The sequence below is a fragment of the Nanorana parkeri genome, unplaced genomic scaffold (assembly GCF_000935625.1).
Source record: "Nanorana parkeri isolate BGI_ZX_2015 unplaced genomic scaffold, ASM93562v1 scaffold2561, whole genome shotgun sequence".
NCBI lineage: Eukaryota > Metazoa > Chordata > Amphibia > Anura > Dicroglossidae > Nanorana > Nanorana parkeri.
In genome coordinates, this window is record NW_017308829.1 from 27,844 (window position 1) to 46,860 (window position 19,017).

Here is a 19,017-nt window from a genome sequence, read left to right on the forward strand (position 1 = left end):
TAATTCAACGTGACATTTGCATATATAAATTCTTATTTTTTTAAATAAAAAATAAGAAAAGTTGTTACATTTTTTATTTATTTCATTACTACACTAGGGGGCGCTAAGGGGTTATTTTTTTTAATAACAGGGGATTTGATAGTTAGTAACTCTGGAGAATACAATATTTTGCTCAAAGATATTTTGTATCAGTTTGCAACACACAGTCGGCTCGCAGCTGCACAACACAGTGTGCTGCTGTCGGCTCTGTGACTGTCACGACTCTGCAATCACAGCGATCAGCTATCGCTGTGATCATTCTGCTGTAACCACCTAATCTGCTGTTGAGGGTTTGACTCAGACTCCCAAGGACCCAGCAACAGCAATAACTCAATGAGCGCTAGTCCCTTCATGGACCAGCGCTTATTGTACCGCATGATGGAATTATCCCATCACCTGTCGTTAATGAACTGAACGATCGTAAATGGGATAATCCTGTCATTGGTCAGGAAGGGGTTAATCTGGTAGCAAATTTGGATGCATATATATTTGTTTTCCTTATTTTTGGGGTGGGAATAAATGGGAAACATTACAGAAAAATAAATTCTACTTTTTTTTACCAACACAATCTTTATGTCATTTGTGCACCCCCATATACGAAAAGGAAGTGAGACACCAGCAAAAGTTTATAGAGGTTCAAACTCTCTCCACCCTGTGCCTAAAAACCAGATTAAGTTACCTGCTATGGATCGATTAAGAAAAAAAAAAAAAAGGAGTATTGCTCCATACCTACTGCAAGGATGCTCAACCCTATGACATTTTCTCTTCCAGCCATAATCCCACTGAGGACACGATGAAACAAGTCCACCTCATTAACCACATCAATCAGAACAGGGGCGAAGTGCTTGTAACAGTCAGGGTTCTGAGGGACACAACGGTTGAAAAGTGGGAAAGATTTGCTGTGGGACCACAGAAGAGGAGGAGAACAGAGACTTACTGAGGTTTAGAATAAAAAAGTTTTGTTATTTCTGTACAAAATTCTAATCTTGCAGATGTTCAATCATTGACATACACATATCCGTTTCTGTATTGTTCAGTATAACCACCAAAAGTTGTTGTGGTACTATAAGCAGTAAATACGTTTAGCTTATGTTAAATTCAATGTTAAAGCAAACTTGTCAGGGTTTCAAAAAGTCTATCTCCAGCCAAAGTTTTTTTTTTTCCATTCTGGACATACTAGGTTAGTATCAGAAACTCTGTCAAGTTTTTACAGCTGGGTGTCCTCACTGAGGATATTTTCCTTTCTTTTTGTAACAAATTGTGACTGGGACAGGACGTGGGGGGGAATCTCCCCAGCAGGAATAGAGAAAGCAATAAAAACCTGACAGAGGCTCCAGCTTTTCCCAACCCTATTCACAACTAAACAGAAAGTAAATGTACCTGGGCAGGAACCCCACAACCTTAACTCCATTTTAGGACTAAGCAATGACAAAGAGCTAAGCCTTGCTTACTACTTGCTCTTCTATCTATATTCTAACCCTTACTGGGCACAGGGTAGTTATCATTAGAGGGGAATTCTGGCTGGGCAGGAGTTGACTGCTGTACCCCATAATCTCCAGAGTCCCTCTGGACTCTGGAGAGGTGTTTTTTGTGAGGTGTTTCTGCAAAACAGGCAGTTAGTGTTCACTTTAGTACATAAACATTAGAGTGACATGGGACAATTAATTTCCACCGGACAGCATACATGACTCCAGGTATTCTGAATATCTTTAAGTAAAGTTAGTATTATTATTATTATTATTATTATAATACAGGATTTATATAGCACCAACAGTTTGCGCAGCGCTTTACAATATAAGGAAGACATTACAAATCACAATACAATTCAAGATAAGGATGTACAATCTGTTGTTTGTTTTATTTCAATTTCATAAGCATATGACATCTGTCCTAATCCTTTAAATAAATCCAATAAGTGCATGTGGGAGGCTGACTGGCAGTAAAGTTAGTGTAAATATAACTCACCAGAATGCCTCCAGTCTCCTGGTTAAAAGTCTTGCTCATTACAAAACTAGATTCTACTATGAGAAACCATCAACCATAGAAGCATAGCAAGAGGGCTTCAGATTAAGGACATCTTAATAACTATTGTATAGGACTAAAGACAAACACTCATCAATGCACAAAGTGTGTAAAGGTTAGTAAACTTGCGGTGTGTTCCGATCCATGCAATCGGAATAGTAAAATCTGCTTCCGAGTTGCTGAATATGATTTTATTTTATGAACAATGCATGTAAGCCTTCCAATGTTTACATGGATGCACTCTACTAGGGGCGCTGGCATCCTAGCAACGAAGGATGGTAGGCAGCAGTAGCTTAGGATGCAGGTGGCACAGACCATCTAGCATCTTGTGTTGCTGGGACACACGGGACTCAATCCACAAAGTTCTTTGTTGCTAGGATGCAGACAGCTTGGGCTGCCTAGCATACTTTGTTGCTACAATGAAGACAGTTTGAACTGCTTATCATCCTAGCAACCAATGGAACACTTTTGCACTAAACACTGTATGTAGATAAACATTGCACAAACATTACAAACATCAGAGCACTTCCAGGTTCTGTCAGCAAGATCCTGTGTACTAGTTGCCTTCTTTTCATGTGGACATGTGTATGAACATGTGCATTATGACTCTTTCTTCATGTCAGGGTCACTGCAAGGCTCCTTTAAAGCACCTCCTGGCTGTTGAATTGGAGTACCACTACTGACAACATATCAGGCATTGGGTGTCACTCTACTTCCTTCCCGATATACCACATCCCTTTCCCTAATGGCACATATACCACTTCTACACCCCTTAGGCTCAATTCACAAACCTTTAGCACAAGAATATGATGCTTTATGTTTAATCGTATGACTAGTTTTTCAGATCTCATTGGATTAAGCTTAAAATAAAATGACACTTTTTTTTAGAAATAAAGCTGGCCGTACACCTATAGAGAGTTTCTGCAGATTTTCTATGGTCAAATAAAAAAAAGTGCAACAGATTCCTCTATCTACACTAAACTATGTGGATGGAGGAGGAATCTGGGCCAAGCTTCAGTATCTTGCTAGTCGGCCCAGCTGGCTGTCAAAATACCTGAACAATCTGATTGGATGCAGGCGTTGTTCAGGTAGTTTGAGAGCCAGCGAGGCCGACTAGCAAGATACTGAAGCTTGGCCCAGGGGGAGATTCCTCTATCCACACAGTTTAGCACAGAAGGAGGAATCTGATGCACTTTTTCCATCAGACCAGAAAACATCTGCAGAAGATCTATTAGGTCTATGGCCAGCTTTACACTCCTTATCCTGGTGTGTTAGCTTTGTTAATTGAGCCTATAGCAGGAGAGCATCTGATCATTCCAAGCCAGAGGAAGGAGGAATAGCATTTCATACACATAATATCCTATTAACAATAATGTTGTTTTATGTTTTTCCAGATTAGAATAGGCAGAATGTAAAAATGAAATACTAAAGTTTATGTATAGGCAGGAGAAAGTTTAGAACCCTTATCAAGGTTTTGCTGTCTATGCACCCGCTTGGTAGATTCGTCCCGATGACAACTGTGATAGAATGCAATGGGATATCAAAAATGTTACAGTTGTCACCAGAACAAGAGGTGAGGGGAAACCTTTCAAAATCAAGACAACTGTTTCTGAGACAACTATTTGGGGGGAATTAATCCTACTTTGGAGATATATTTTCACTTCCTTTACTACTCAACCAAAAAGGTTTGGGCTGTAGTTACACTTTAAATGTAATTTTTTTGGGCAAAAAACTGAATAGACACGGATGGAAAAAAATTACATTTGTTCCATTCAGCTCTGATTCAGCAGGAGATCTCTTCACAGATTTCCTGCTGATCCAAACGGATGATGCTCATACCACACTAGGATTATAATGGCAAAGCATACCCATTGGGTAAGCATGCCCTTAATGCACCCCCAGCTCAAAGCATTGGGGGTGGACTCTCAGAGCAACGCATGGTGCCTCGTTTCAGCTGTACTGACAATGATGCTCCCTAAAAGGAGCAGCTGTCATCTACAGCTAGGGGTAACAAGGTAGGCACGTTTGGCTATGTAACTACAGGCAGACTAATAGAGTGTACAGGATGTTGTAAATGCAGGGCCATAGCTAGCTTCTTTTGCGCCCGAGGAAAGAACAAAAATAATAAATGTGGTTTTTTTCCCCCCCCTTTCCTCTTTAAAATAGAAAAAGAAATTGAGGACACAGAGCCCTCAATCTTCTTTTCCGCTACCCCTGATCTGAATGAAAAGTACAGAGGCTTCCCATTCATTCAGAAAAAAATCATGATCAACCAGTTTCTGAATGGGGAGAAGCCTCTGTATTGAGTGCTACTACCCATTCAGAAACTCATGAATGAACAGGAAGTGTAAAGCACTGGAAACCTTGTCAATGATAAACCAGAAGTAACCTAGTTTTCTCGCTGTCATCATAAGGGGAGGAAGTTGAAGCTGCTGGCAGGTAATTAAGACATAAGGGGTGGATAAGTAGAATGGTTACATAGGGAATACTTATTATTGATAAAGTGAAATCATATATCTAATATTTGAACGTAAACATGTGAAACTCTACAAGATGCAGTGAAAACATTAATAACACCGCACTGCATTGATATGTTCTTTCTTTCTCCCAACTGTGCTCTTGACTTGTCACCCTCTCCCACACTCTTCTATATGTAGCTGCACCAGCACACATTGCGCAAGCAGGGTCTGCCATTGTCACTAGACAAAGCCAGTCCAGGGTAACATTTCCATCCCTGGAGTTAATGCACAAAGGCAGGACATTGCTGCAAAGAAGCTACAGAAAGTAGCATCACTGAGAATTGGTAAAGCATGGAAAAAAAAAAAAGGTAAGAACTGTATTTTATAAAAAAAAAAACATGTCAGTGCTCTACGTGTACTTTAAATAAAAGAGAAACAGAAAAATCTCACCTTGGCGATACTGGCAGTACAGGACACCATTCTGAAACCATGGGATGGTTTGTATATTCTGTGTAGTTCATTTTATATACACATAGGTGAGAGCCTGAGTCAAGATAAGGAAAAGTTAGTTTCTTATTTCACTGCAATAAAATCATTAGAGTGTTAGCAATCCTTATCAGAGCCATTCTATAAAGTGGAGGTGTGGCAAATCAAATTTTCTAAAAAATTTTTTATCTGCTTCTATAGAAAAACATAACTATCCACAAAAAAAAAAACCCAACAACAAACTGTACATTCTTAAAATAGACCTGAAGCCCATTTTTTATTTATTTTTTGTTAGTTTTCGATAGAGTAAGGGAGGGTTTTAACCTCTGTCAGATTTTTGCTATCTTCCTTACTTGCACTTCCTGTCTGATAGCCACAACCAGAGGTGAGCGGAAATCCTCCCAAAGAGAGGGAAATCCCTGGTGGTCAGCAGGGTCATGAGAACTAATGGAACCCATTGGAATATTACCCATTCTTGTTCTGATGACAACAAAATTTTGAATTTTTTCAGTTCCAGTGATAATGGTCACCAGAACAAATAGAGTACCATAACAAAAAACGTACCCTTAATCGTGCTTGTTTTGTCTAGAGCAGTGGTTCTCAACCTGTGTAACCTCAGGACCCAAATTTGTCCTTGGTCATTAGATCCACGCAGTCTCCCTATCATATGAGAACTGGAATGGTTCCTCAGCCTGGTGTCCAGTGTGGGCTGCTGTGCTGTAATGGATCCACATGTGCATTGCTTGTACAGCTCTCTTGCTCTCACATGTAGAGGTGCCAGGAGATAGAATGTGACATCAGTCCAGTCCAGGAACTTCTACAGGGCACATGTGGGAGCTGTAAACAATGCACGTATGGATGGAGCTCCCTTATGGCCATACTTCCAGCCCATCACACCTCAAGCTGACACGCAGGGCCATATTTTGAATGGCTGCTTGGCACAAGAACTGATGGTGCTGCGCTAGGGGGAGGCTGAGGAGTCTCTTACCTAGAAGGAAGGCATGTCGCGACCCACTTTTGGGTCATGATCCACCAGTTGAGAACCAAGGGTCTAGAGCACACTATTAAAGCCATTTTACTTACCTAATCCTCTATCCCACCGGCTCCCTCCAGGCTGCTAGACTATTCACAGCGGCCTCTTCTCCCCTGGGCTCTGGCAGGCTAAGGACCACTGATGTCATCACATCTTATGCAGATTAATTGACCTGCTTGAAATGCGAGGACACGGAAGGACATTCCAAAATCTGAAGCAGAGGGACACGGGAGCCGGGATCAAGTAAGTAAAACAACTTTATTTGAGTACCCTACCCCCGCACTGCAAGGGTTAAAGTTTTTTTTTCTTTCTAGTGGGTACATTTTGTTCTTTGCCTGAAGATGGGCTTTTAATAGCTCATGGTTTGGCATACACAGAACATATTACTCATTACTAATCAATTTATATTTTAGCTACATCTTTTTCAGTAGAAATTAGACAGTATAACCATACAGGTCATGGTGAGAAAGAACTAAAACAATCAAAAAGCCCTGTAACCAAATCACTAAAGCTTTCTTAAAACAGAAGGTATGCTATGTCTCATTCCAAAAATAAGAGGATTGATTTGTTCTGAATAACATACTAAGCAATTCGCTATAGAGACACTTCGGGACATTTAAAAAAAAAAAAAAAAGTAAATTCATATACAAATGTACCATCAAGACCACTATATCTTTAAGCCTTTGTTAGGACAGATCGTGTGTGCATCTCTGATACTAAAATCTGCGCAGTACAAACATGGTATGGTACAAACGACTCCCCAGCTCCCTCCCTAACAGTACATAGAAGGGGGAAACGAAGGGCGTTTTAAGATTTTTCAGCAAACCAAATGGTAGCAGACATTTTAAAATATTTTGTAAAGCTATGGTATGTATATGGGAACGTGTAACAAAAAAGTAGGTATTTTCCCAATCCAGCTTTATTAGGATGTTCGCATTACAGTTTGCTTTGCGAACATCTAATTTTTACATTCACCCCGCTTAATGGCTGCTAGATAGAGCCAGGGAGCATAGGAAAATCAAATCCATCTAGTGGCCAGAACGCGGTACAAATGTATAAGTAAATCCTTAAATATCAGCATAGTACTTTCCTGTGTCATTTCTGAGAACTGTGCTGTGACTACATGAAATGTTACCTAGGACTATCTCCTGCTTTGCTGTATTTTATCAAATAGAAGGCAGAACAATGGGATCATGTGACCTAATTTTAGAAGACGAAATAATTTTTGATAAGCAACATTTTCAATGCAAGCACTAGGATTTCTCTGCTGAACCAAGGGTTTGGTCTGGAGCCTTTACTTCTGCTTCAACATGAATAATATCTCTAAGGCTAGAGCCGCTTAAAAAATGTATGTCACACCCATCAGAAATGCCTGGGGAAGTTTTACTTTGCACAGAGACATGATATTCTGTCATCTACCAGCTGGTGTCTGTTGTTTTCACACTTTTTTCTATGTACCAGGCACAAGTAAACAGGCACAAGTAAACATTTCCATATTCATCTAGTGTTTTTGTGTAATACCACAATCACTTGAGTGTCCATACAGCTGTATTCTGTACTGTGTCACTCCGAAATTGTACAGGAGGTACAACATACGCTGTGCTAACTGGCAAACCGGAAACAATTTGTTCAAATGGGTGCCCCTGTTAGCACACTCAGGTCCAGTGTGCTGCTGTCAAAATACCTGAGCAGTGACTGTAGCTGATGGAACATTTTTAGCAAGTACAGAAAATACCTGTTGATCTTGCCAGAAATGCAGTGTCCTTAACACTTTCTATGAGATGATTTGGAAGCTCAAACAATGGAATTTTTCTTGTCTAATCTACTAATCTCATCACCTCCCCCTCATGTTATGAAGATGAACAAAAGCAGGCAAGTTTGAAGTCCAGCCTGGGTGACAGCTATGACTGCCCCCATACATAAAGTGGAAGAGTGAGGGCAGCCTCCCGGGGACAGTATCTACACAAATGGGAAACCTCACATTTTCTTACAGAATAATTTCACCCAAAATTCAGGTTAAGTTTGTGATTGTAAAGAGTTAATAAATGTCCAGGCTGGTAAATGTCGAATCCCTTTGTTTGTGCAGAACACACTCCCCTCTGACTTCAACAGAAAATTGTTCTTCTTCCATATCACTCCTAATAAACATTAATAAAATACAAAGTACATTATATATATATATTTAGAATTCTAAAAAGCAATTCTTTAAAGCAAACTTCTTCGGGCTTACCATTATTCTTAGCAAAGTGCTGCAGGTCCTGCAATGTTGTCAGCTGTTCCTGGGGACAACTTCTTACACACAATGAGGTGGAATTGATCTTAAAGTTTTTGAATTGCAAGTTGCATGAATTCAAGAAAAAAACATGCCTGTGAAAGATACAAGCATATTTTGGGGATTTTCTTTTCCAGATTTACATTAAAACATAATTTATACTAAAAATTATTCAAATAATGTACTGGATGGAGGATGCCTGGGGATGCTCCCCCCAAAAACAATTATGTGTTAACGTATGCTATAATAAGGTGATATGAAGTTCCTACAGTGATCTATCAATGTTGCTGTACACATTAATCCTTTTTTGTGTTAGAGGATTGTGTCAGGAAACAATGTGGCTGACACCACATAATGACAGTAGAAAGAGTAGGACATTCTAAAGCTGCCTATACACCTATAAATTATTTCTATTAGCCAATGGACAGATGGAAAACAGACTCCTCCATCTACGCTAAACTGTGTGGATAGAGGAATCTCCCACTGGGCCAAGCTTCAGTATCTTGCTAGTTGGCCCCACTGGCTCTCAAAATACCTGAACAATCTGACTGGATGCAGGCATTGTTCAGGTGTTTTGAGAGCCAGCAGGGCCGACAAGCAAAATACTGAACCATATCTGACCATAGAAAATCTACAGATAATCTATAGGTGTATGGCCAAGCTTTAGAGGACCATTATGGTACTCAATATTCACAATAAAGCCGTTGAGAATAATTTGTAACCTTGGCTGGCCACCACCGTATCCAACACCCAAAATAAATAGGGCATGTGCGAATTAACTTTTTTCACAACAGAACTACTTCTCTCCATAAAAGTCTGTGGGAATGCAAAAGCAGCTTAAAGCATATAAAATGCAGGTCAGAAGGAGGTCAAATGTACCTGTCAATTAATTCTGAATGATCCTTATCTCAAACTGATGTCAAAAGCATGCTGCATTTATCCATTGACACCGGACCTAGGTTAGAGATCTTCTTCAAAGAATAATTGTACTAATAAAACAGAAAAGCAGAGGGCCACTATCCTGGCGATGACATTCAAAGCCTCGATAGCAAATAGATACCAGGAGTCAGGATACAAGATTCTGACACGCTGGTACAGGGTCCCGTGGTTGCTCCATAAAATGAACAGCTCGATCCCAGACTTGTGTTGGAGGTGTGGGGGGGGGCATCGGGCACGATGTTACACATCTTTTGGACGTGCCCCGAGATACAGACATTCTGGAGGCAAGTACTGGAGCGGATTGAGACACTGACAGGGGCAGACCTCAGGGACAACCCAGCAGCATGTTTACTGCATCTGACTGAACACTCGATCCCCAGATATAAACGCTCCCTGACACATCACCTGTTGAATGCGGCTCGGGCGTGCATACCCCTGAGATGGCGGGATCCCCTCCAACCCTCAGTCAGATTATGGCTCTCCAAAGTCCAAGATATCTACCAACTTGAGGACCTACCTGCCACGCTAAAAAACACAGAAGCTCGCTTTAATGCCACCTGGAGCCCATGGTTGTGCTACAGAATCTCTGCCCGGGACTCCCCTCCACAAGCCGGTTTGACCGGGACTCTGTCCCAGGGGTTGCCATGAGGAACCTGGAGGGTTTGTAAGCCCCGGGAATAACTAAGGGGGCGCTCGACTTCTGTGGGCGCCCAGAACCTGGTGGATGTCGTGGGACCCGGCCAGGACCCGACCCTCTACACCCTCTCACTTTTTTCTGCTATCACCTTTCCTTCAACTAAGAGACACCGTCTTCTCCCGAGAATAGTACTTAGTCGCAGAGCCTTAATGTACAGAATTGTTACGGCTGAATGGGACGGTTGATGCACATATGACAGTACTAAGCTGTCATGATTATTCGGATGCGTTATGTTACCTTGATGCGGAGTAATCCATTTTATTACGAGTTCTGTGGAATTTATGCCCATACTCTGTAACCACATACAATGTTTTTTTGTATTTGACTTTTTTCTCAGTCAATAAAGAATTTAAAAGAAAAAAATAAAAAAAACAGAAAAGTTATTTTATTATACCCAGGGAGGTAGATAAGCTTTATAAATATAACCACCTACCTCAGCATTTTCTGTCCTTGTGCTTTAAGAGCATTCAGGGAGCTCCATGACGAAGTTGTGTTCAAGCTAGCCCAGCCATAGAAAACAGTGACCTACACCATGCAACATGAACAGAAGTTGCTCTTTGTGACCAGCCCATCAATGCCTAAATGTTGTGCAATGTTCACACTGCTCATCCATGGGCAATGTTCACACTGCTCATCCATGGGCAGTAGAAAGAGTTTATTTGCATCTTAGGTCTGTAGTGCTATAGTGGTGCTTGGTAGGAAGGCCATGTGAGTTGGAATTATGCTTGCTTTAAAATGGTACAGCCCATACTACCTCATCAGAACAAAAAATAACCTGCACTGTTACTGGCAACCAATCAGCTTTTCTTTTCTCTTTCTGGCCTGCCCTATTCATTTAAAAAACGAAAGACTTTCCTGACTTCAGAGCCTGATTCTAGTAAAAAAAAAGGGGTACACTTTGACAAGTAGAGAAAAAATGTCCATCCTCCTAGTAAAAACGAAAGCATGCTGGGAGCGGGCAAGAGTTATACCTGGCTGGCCAGCTTCTTTTTTTGATTGGGTTATACTACCACTTACAGGAGAATTTCAACACAGGCAATCACCTCAGAATAAGGCTCCATTCACATAAAGCATTTGCGTTTCCCGTGCGGCAGACCGTATGGCCCGAAGGCGCTAAAATCTTTAGATCTGCACGGATTCAGCTCGTTTGCGGCTATACTATAGTCGCGAACGTGTAGAATCCACCCCTGAAATCGTACTTGGACTATTTTGCGAGACGCACGGTTTTGTACCACGCGGTCCCCGCAGTAGTCTGATCAATGCACTATTATAACATGCTTTGTTTTTTATGTTTAGAGCTCACATGTTAATGGAGCCTAACTGAATTCTGTGTTCTTTAATGAACGATAAAGTGTCTAGAACTTTTCCACTTATGTTTCTATGCCTATTGTGGTATAGCAGAAAGTCGCCATTTGAAGGTGCACTTAGTATTAACTAAAAGATAAGCACTACTATTACTTACAAGAAACTAGTCAGACTTGCCCCTCGCTCTGAAAGACCTGAGTAACATGGTCACCAGAACATATCACCTGACCATGCATATGGCTAGAGTAAAAGATGGTCCCTAAAACATTTGTAATATGGACAGCACACTCTAACACCAATTGGCCTCCTTAAAAAGGAAAACTATGGGATAATTGAATTACACTCATCCCCATCAGTGGCGTAACCAGAGTTCTGGGCGCCCGGGGCAGAAATTTTTAACGTCTCTATTGATCGAGAAGTGAGCAAAAACATACTGCCGATCAGCTCACTTCCCAATCATCTCCCTGCAGAGAGCAGTGACTGTCACCGCTCCCCGCAGGGATTTCCCCCCTCCCCTCTCTTTGATCCTCCAGCGATGACCGGAGGGATGGACAGGGAAGGGGTGGGCATAGATGGCTCTGCCTCTGGATAGGCAGAGCCCGCTGTCAATCAGCCAGGATCTCAACAGTATTGTACCGATCCGTCCCGGCTGCGGAGCGCTCAGCATATAGTGGGCAATAGCCCGCTATATACTGATTTTTGGGTCACAGGAGGACGTTAGTATATGTCCTCCCGTAACCCTAAAGAGAACTGAAGGGAAAAAAAAGGTTACCCCATAGTTCTCTTTTAATTCAAAGTATGATACACATGGTGCCTGCTGTAGCATAACAACCAATTAGATTTTTCCCTTGATGCTCCAACTATCATTTGCCTAGTAGATACATTCTGATTGGTTACTGCCAAGCAATGAAGGAAGTTCATTGTTTCAAATACCAACATTATACAACCAAAGGTCTGTGAGGTTTTTAACTTAGAACAATGTTAATTTTAATGAATGTGACAATGCTCTTCTTATATGTTTCACATAATTGCAAGGATAAAACTACTGATCACTCCTCCATAACACATTAATACCCTCCAATATTTGTGTACACCCCTCCAAGGCATTAGTCACTGAGTTGCAAACCCTAGTACAAACTTTACTTTAGAGTCAGCCAAATCTCAATGTAAACAGAGTTGACCTCTGTCCAGTTTCACATACATGATAAGGGAAGCTGGCTCATATTTCCCCTCAAGTATAACAGAGGTAATTCCAATACCTACTTTCTGTTAGTCATATCTTTTCCAGAAAAAGGAGCATTAGGGATCGGAGTGTTTCGTCTCCCACAAACATTTCCATAGCTATCATAACCAAATACAAGTCTCTCTGCAGCTCCAGCCATCAAAGCATATCCACTGATGAACATCTGCAAAAAAAGCAAGAAAACATTCTAATTATCTGTTCTTTAAACGCAGAGTCCCATCTTACACCAGGTTACGTTCAGACAATACATAGTGCGTAAGCTACAATTTTGTGATGTTTTCGATAAGCTGCTATGAGGATGACCCTTAGGAAAGAACAAAGCTGTGGCAAGCATGTGCAGTAAGAGGACCAGCATGGACGTTTACCAAGGATAGACTGTGAGGCTCCTGGAAGGGCCGGATCTACTCTCTCTCTGCTGCCCCAATGCCAGATTCCTCAATGTGCCTCCCTGTATGTAGGCTGCATACAAGTGATCTTGACAACATCGCCAAGATTACTTGTACAAAACAAGCAGCGGCTTTCCCGCTGTAAATTTAGCCCTGCTTGCCCAAAGCAGGGCTAAATGTAGAAAACAACTACTGGCCCGGCACCCAGAACTGCATGTCCCGTGCGTCGGGAGATAGGAATTCCACACCCCTGCTGCCCCTCTACTCCTTGCTGCCCCGAGGCCGGGCCTTGGTTGGCCTTGTGGGAAATCCGGCCCTGTGTGGAGGAGTGTTTAATACAGCTGTTCCAGGGTAATTTAAAATGTTGTGCATAAACAGAATACAGCCACAGAGAATAGTGGCTGACCTGATATATGTGCCAAGCTGTACGCCAATAACATGTCTCTCACACGTTACCACCAGGAAGCATTTAAACTCTGTTTCATAACAGAGGCTCCATTTGGTTTCAAGCCATTTGAGGACAGTAAGCTGTCATGACATGAAAATAAATGGGTGGAGCGAGTCATGACATCAGCTCCGCCCATTTGTTTACATTCGGGCCGGAGCTGACATTTGCGGTGGGAGTTCGGCGTGAGCGGTCAGGTCAGCAGGCCTTTTTTGTTTTCAGGGAGTTGCCGGCATTGTTCATCGTGATTGACGTTGGATTACATCACTGGATGAGGTGATTGACGATGCATGCATGCTGCCTGGAGTTCAGGAGGTGATAGTGCAGCTTCCTTTTTTTTTAGTTCCAACAGGATTTTCTATTGAAGTACTACACCGCAACCATGTATCCTTGCGCTTACGGCGCAGTTCCATTAATTTCAATTCTCGTGTTTGACAAGCTGCACCGCCTATCGCAACATGCTGTTGATTATTTTGCTGAGAGCGCAGCAATGTATACAATGCTGTGTGGCCACAGTGCTGACATTGCAGCGGTAAAACCACAAGTTAACCACACGGTTTTACCGCCCCCTCACTGCCCGTGTGAGTGCGGCCAGAAGATCATCACTCTGCTCACTCCTCCCCCTGTCAGCACATGTGCATCGCAGCAGAGCCTGACTGGCTGCTAGTGTTGCCCCTTCCTCTCCCAGTCTAAGTGCATCTGTACATAGTACTGCAGAAAAGTGATATCAAGAGAGATCCAGGTGCCTTCACCAGCTACATGTAATAGTATAAAATCTGCAACTGCAGCGAATAGCAATTTTTTATATCTGCCAGAACTTCATTTGTAAGTTTAAAATAAGAATGGCTAAGTAAAAGAGCGACGCTCCAAGAAGTAATGTGCGGGCGTTAACAGAAGGTTTGCCTTTTCCAAGATGACCAAATGGAAAGAAAGAACATTGTACACTTTCAAAGCAAACCTAATGGAGAAAAACAGACTACTGATTCATATATGGAAAACGCTGCTCATACACACATTAAAGTAGTGCAGGAGAAAAGAAATTGCCACTAAAAAGAAAGATTCTATCCTCTTTATGAATCCACAATTTATACATACAGTGAAATGTATTGATTTCACATCCTTCCTTTTAATATCTGGCAAATAAAAATGGTAATGACGATGACCGAATGTAAGAAAGTCATAACTGGCGGGTTGCTGGATTTTGCCACCAGATATATCCTAGAAAACCGAGCTGGCAGGCACTACTAGGTTATTTAAGAAAGGTGCACAGGATATAAAATCAGATCACAGCTTGCAGTGCTCTGGCTTCAGTAAAGGCAATTTAAACTGGAACTGGAACACTTTGCTCCTTAAACTGTATATTACACTGCCTGGCCAAAAAAAAAGTCACCACCTGGATTGCGGGCAGTGTTATGATCTGGGGTTGCTTCAGTTGGACAGCTCTAGGTTCAGTAACGTTATGTCCTCAAATATGAGGTCGGCTGACTACTTGAATATAGTGAATGACCAGGTTTTTCCATCAAGGAATTTTTCTTCCCTGATAGTACAGGCATATTCCAAGATGACAATGGCAGGATTCATGGGGCTCAAATTGTGAAAGAGTGGTTCAGGTAACATGCGGCATCATTTTCACACATGGATTGGCCACCACAGAGTCCAGACCTTAATCCCATTGAGAATCTTTGGGATGTGCTGGGGAAGACATTACTCAGTGGTCCGACTCTCCCACCATCACTACAAGATCGTGGTGAAAAATTAACGCAACTCTGGATGGAAATAAACGTTGTAACATTGCATCAGCTTATTCAAATGATGCCACAGTGAATGCCTGCTGTAATGAAAGCTAAAAGGTGGTCCAGTGAAATATTAGAGTGCGTGACTTTTTTTGGCCGGGTATATATATATATATATATATATAGGGCGGGTGTCTATAAAAGTCTATGCATAGTTTCTGACATATGCACAGACCATACCAAAAGGTACGCAAGTGAAATCTGTAAGCTTGATGAGGAAATGTGGTGGTGTATTTAATGAGATCTGAAAAGCAGGACTGTGTCCGTGGACAATAACCTATATTGTGGCGCTGGTCTTCCAGGCCACCGTAACAGGCCTGCCATTTTACTGGCCGTTAATAAGATGTTGAAACATAAGGTGCCCATACACTGTGCGAAATTCGCAGTGCGCGCCGCTGTCAGCACCCTGTTGTGCCTTCTGGCTTCCTTAGTTGTGCCTGGAACTGTTGTGGTACTGGAACTGTGATTGTAAAGGGGGAAGGAAGACTAAATGTGGGTGGCTCCTAATGTAAAGAGGGGACTCTGATATGAAAGAGGAGCTTAGAACGTAAAAGGGAGGCTCTTGATGTGAAGGGGTCTACTGAGGCAAAGGGTGACTCTGATGTGAAGGAGCGGAATCTTGATTTAAAGGGGGCACTTTGATGTGAAGGGAGAAACCCACTTTTTGTGTGTTTTTGCATAGGGTCCCTCTAAAAGTCTTTGACCTTTGCATACTTTTAAGGGGTGCTGTGAAAAAAAGGTTAAGAAACACTGCCCTAGGCCATCCTTTGGTTTCCTTGTCCTTTCTCTCACTGTAAAAAGTAAAATAAAGCAAGGCCACCAAGAAGCCACAGCGACATCATATGTCTTCTCCTCACTGCAGAGGTGCGTGTGCATGTACGTGTATGTGTGTGAAAGGGGAGGGGGGGCGGATACAGTGGCCGATTGCAGGAAAAAGAAAACCTGACCATAATAGCCCCAATAACATTTAATTTTGATGCATATCATTAGTAGGTTTAGAAATGGTGCATTTTTGGCACAATGTGCACCAAATAATGGTCGCATGTAAAATAAAATTAGGTTGGCAAACTCGGCACTCCAGCTGTGGAACTACACATCCCATGAGGTATTGCAAGACTGACAGCCACAGAGTTCATACCATATTGTATGAGTAAATTGACTGCTCTTATTAGGTGTGTCTGGTAACAACAATAGAATCCACTCCACAACATGGTTACTCATATACAGTATGCTTTCTTTATTATAAAGGTTCTTCCAAAAATAATAAGATGCAACAACCTCACGTTAGTGTCTACACTCCATGAACAAGCACCCCATTCCTGGTGTGTTTAAACGGTTAAGTGAAGGATGCGTCAGCCTGTGAATGGGGTATCTATTTAAAAAGATGAAGTAATGGGATATATCTGTTTAACTTAACATGAGCAAGGGGAATGTATCACCTCTTACCATGAGCACGTCCAGCTTATTTTATATCTTTAGCAGATGCACTCTGTGAGCATACAGGAATATCATAACAATCATTTTCTGAAAACCCAAATCAAATTTAGACAAATTCTAACACAAATAGGTTTGTAGTTTACTAAAAGTAGAATGCGTTTTCCCTATTCATAGACTTTAAAGGTAGAGTGAACATTTGAGTGGCAGAAAAAAAATGTAAATACCAAAGTACAACTAGATTTTCCTTTTCTGCCCATCATAAAATAAGGCAAAAATGATCAATGCAAAAGGCAATAAGAACAAGTTATTAGAAATAGCATATAACTGTTAACCAAATTTTCCTTTACTCTAACCAGACTAGTGGAGGAGGATTCATGACTGGCTCCAACAACTTAAACTAGTATTAAACCCTCAAACTTTTTTAATAATGAATCCAGATCAAACAAATATACATTGCCCGGCAAAGCAATGCTTTGCTTTTTTGCCCCAACACTTACAATCAACATGTTTCTGAACAGCTGCTTCTAAGACCTCGTTCACACCTAGACGTATTGCATATGTGCATCTGTCGCGCGACCGTCGCCCGTTTTTTTACCGCGATTCGCGGTAAAAAAGTTGCGCGACAAACGCGCGTTTCCGAAGACTACTTGGCTGTATCCCAATGGAAACACGCAACAAAACGGCCCAAAGTAGTACATGTACCTTTTCAGGCGTGGGCCGTTTTGTAGCGCGTTAGGGACAGGCGGAAATACGCCAAGGTGGGAACGAGACCATTGAATACAATGGGATTTATATTTTTGAGCGTTTTGTAGAGCGTTCGTCGAGCGTAGAACGCGCTACAAAACGTTCAGGTGTGAACGAGGGCTAAGTCTCGCAGCTTAGCTTCCCTAAACTTCCTGTCCAGTACAAGATCACAAGGGACAGAGCGTTCGTCGAGCGTAGAACACGCTACAAAACGTTCAGGTGTGAACGAGGGCTAAGTCTCGCAGCTTAGCTTCCCTAAACTTCCTGTCCAGTACAAGATCACAAGGGACAGAGCGTTCGTCGAGCGTAGAACACGCTACAAAACGTTCAGGTGTGAACGAGGGCTAAGTCTCGCAGCTTAGCTTCCCTAAACTTCCTGTCCAGTACAAGATCACAAGGGACAGAGCAGACTCCAGCAACTGTTCAACTACTAGCTTGGAGAAGGGATTTGGGAGGTGAGAAGCTTGATTTGCTGTGTTTGTGGAGACACACACAGTTGACTAGCATACACAAAAGGTGACTGCATAGCACTCTGCTTGAGAAAGGAGTCCCTGTAAAACAAGAAGTCAGGACCAGTGCTCAGAAGATCAGCTGATTCTGCAGCAAACTAAAACGTTTAATCATGGAGCATCATCCACTGTAAACGATTTAATGAGCATTTGAAATAGCTTAAAATCCTTTTGTCTTTAAAGGAGAACAATGGGGTCAGGGCTTTTCCCCATAGTTCTCCTAAGGGTCACAGGAGAACACAAACTAGCGTTCTCCCATGACCCAAAGCTCAGTATACCGCGAGCTGTAGCAGGAACGGATCCCGACAATACTGTCTGGATCCACTCAGCTGCGTGAGTGACAGCTGGCTCTGCCTATATAGAGGCAGAGCCAGCTGTGCCCGCCCCCTCCCCCATCCGGTCCGCCAGTCAGCGCTGGAGGATTGGACAGGGGAGGGGGGGAATCCCTGCAGGGAGCCGTTAGTGACAGTCATGGCTCTCTGCAGGGATAGATCGAGAAGTGAGCTTGCAATAGTATGTGTTCGCTCACTTGACGATCTACTGAGCCGACCTGTGACAGTTTCATTGTCACAGGTCGGCTCAGATTATGAGGCTAACGGAAAATCACTCGCCTCATAATTCTCCTTTAATATCACTTTAACCAACCATCATGGTTTTTGCACTGATTTAGTGTATATGTCTGTTTTTTGACAAAATGCCTCTTTCATCCAGTCTAGTCATTCAGGCAGCTGAGAAAATGGTGCATGAAAACAATGACTTACCAAACCTGACCAGAAAAGGAAAAACAAAACCAGCCACGGGATATCTGTGCACTTCCTGTACAGTGAAGGCCTCCATTGTCTCGGTGTGGGAATTTCACCTGACACCTGAAACAAAGAATTTTCATAGTAATTAGAAGAGTCAATCATGATGCTAGGTGATAGAGTACATATATGAATTTTCCTGTAATCTGCATGAAGGAAGCTCATGTAACTTTCAGCATTTTACAGCTTGTGACAACTCTCAGGTGTGAACAGGAACCATAGAAATGAATGAGATTTCTTCCGTTGAGCGTTTGTCGCACTTAGCTTTGAGCGTCAAAATGCCCAGGTGTGAACAGGGACTTACAGTCATCATGTTTCCAAACAGCTGACTCAACTCTCTCAGCTCCCCTTCCCTGAACTTCTTGTCCAGTAAAAGATTTCATGGGAGGGCACAGTCTCCTGCTG

General features: G+C 42.2%; 1 protein-coding gene across 1 annotated transcript in view; it reads right to left on the reverse strand.

Moving 5' to 3' along the window:
• Window positions 1-18,717, reverse strand: part of LOC108801927 (choline transporter-like protein 3) — a gene marked incomplete at its 3' end in the record, with an annotated part of 45,887 nt that extends 27,170 nt beyond the window's left edge. Inside the window, exons 1-5 of the mRNA XM_018573834.1 lie at window positions 18,571-18,717; window positions 12,516-12,658; window positions 8,270-8,406; window positions 4,971-5,064; window positions 769-938 (exon numbers count right to left, since the gene is read on the reverse strand). Of these exons, the coding sequence (XP_018429336.1) occupies window positions 769-938; window positions 4,971-5,064; window positions 8,270-8,406; window positions 12,516-12,658; window positions 18,571-18,717 (691 nt within the window). The remainder of the gene's footprint in view (window positions 1-768; window positions 939-4,970; window positions 5,065-8,269; window positions 8,407-12,515; window positions 12,659-18,570) is intronic.
• Window positions 18,718-19,017: the final 300 nt, after the last annotated feature.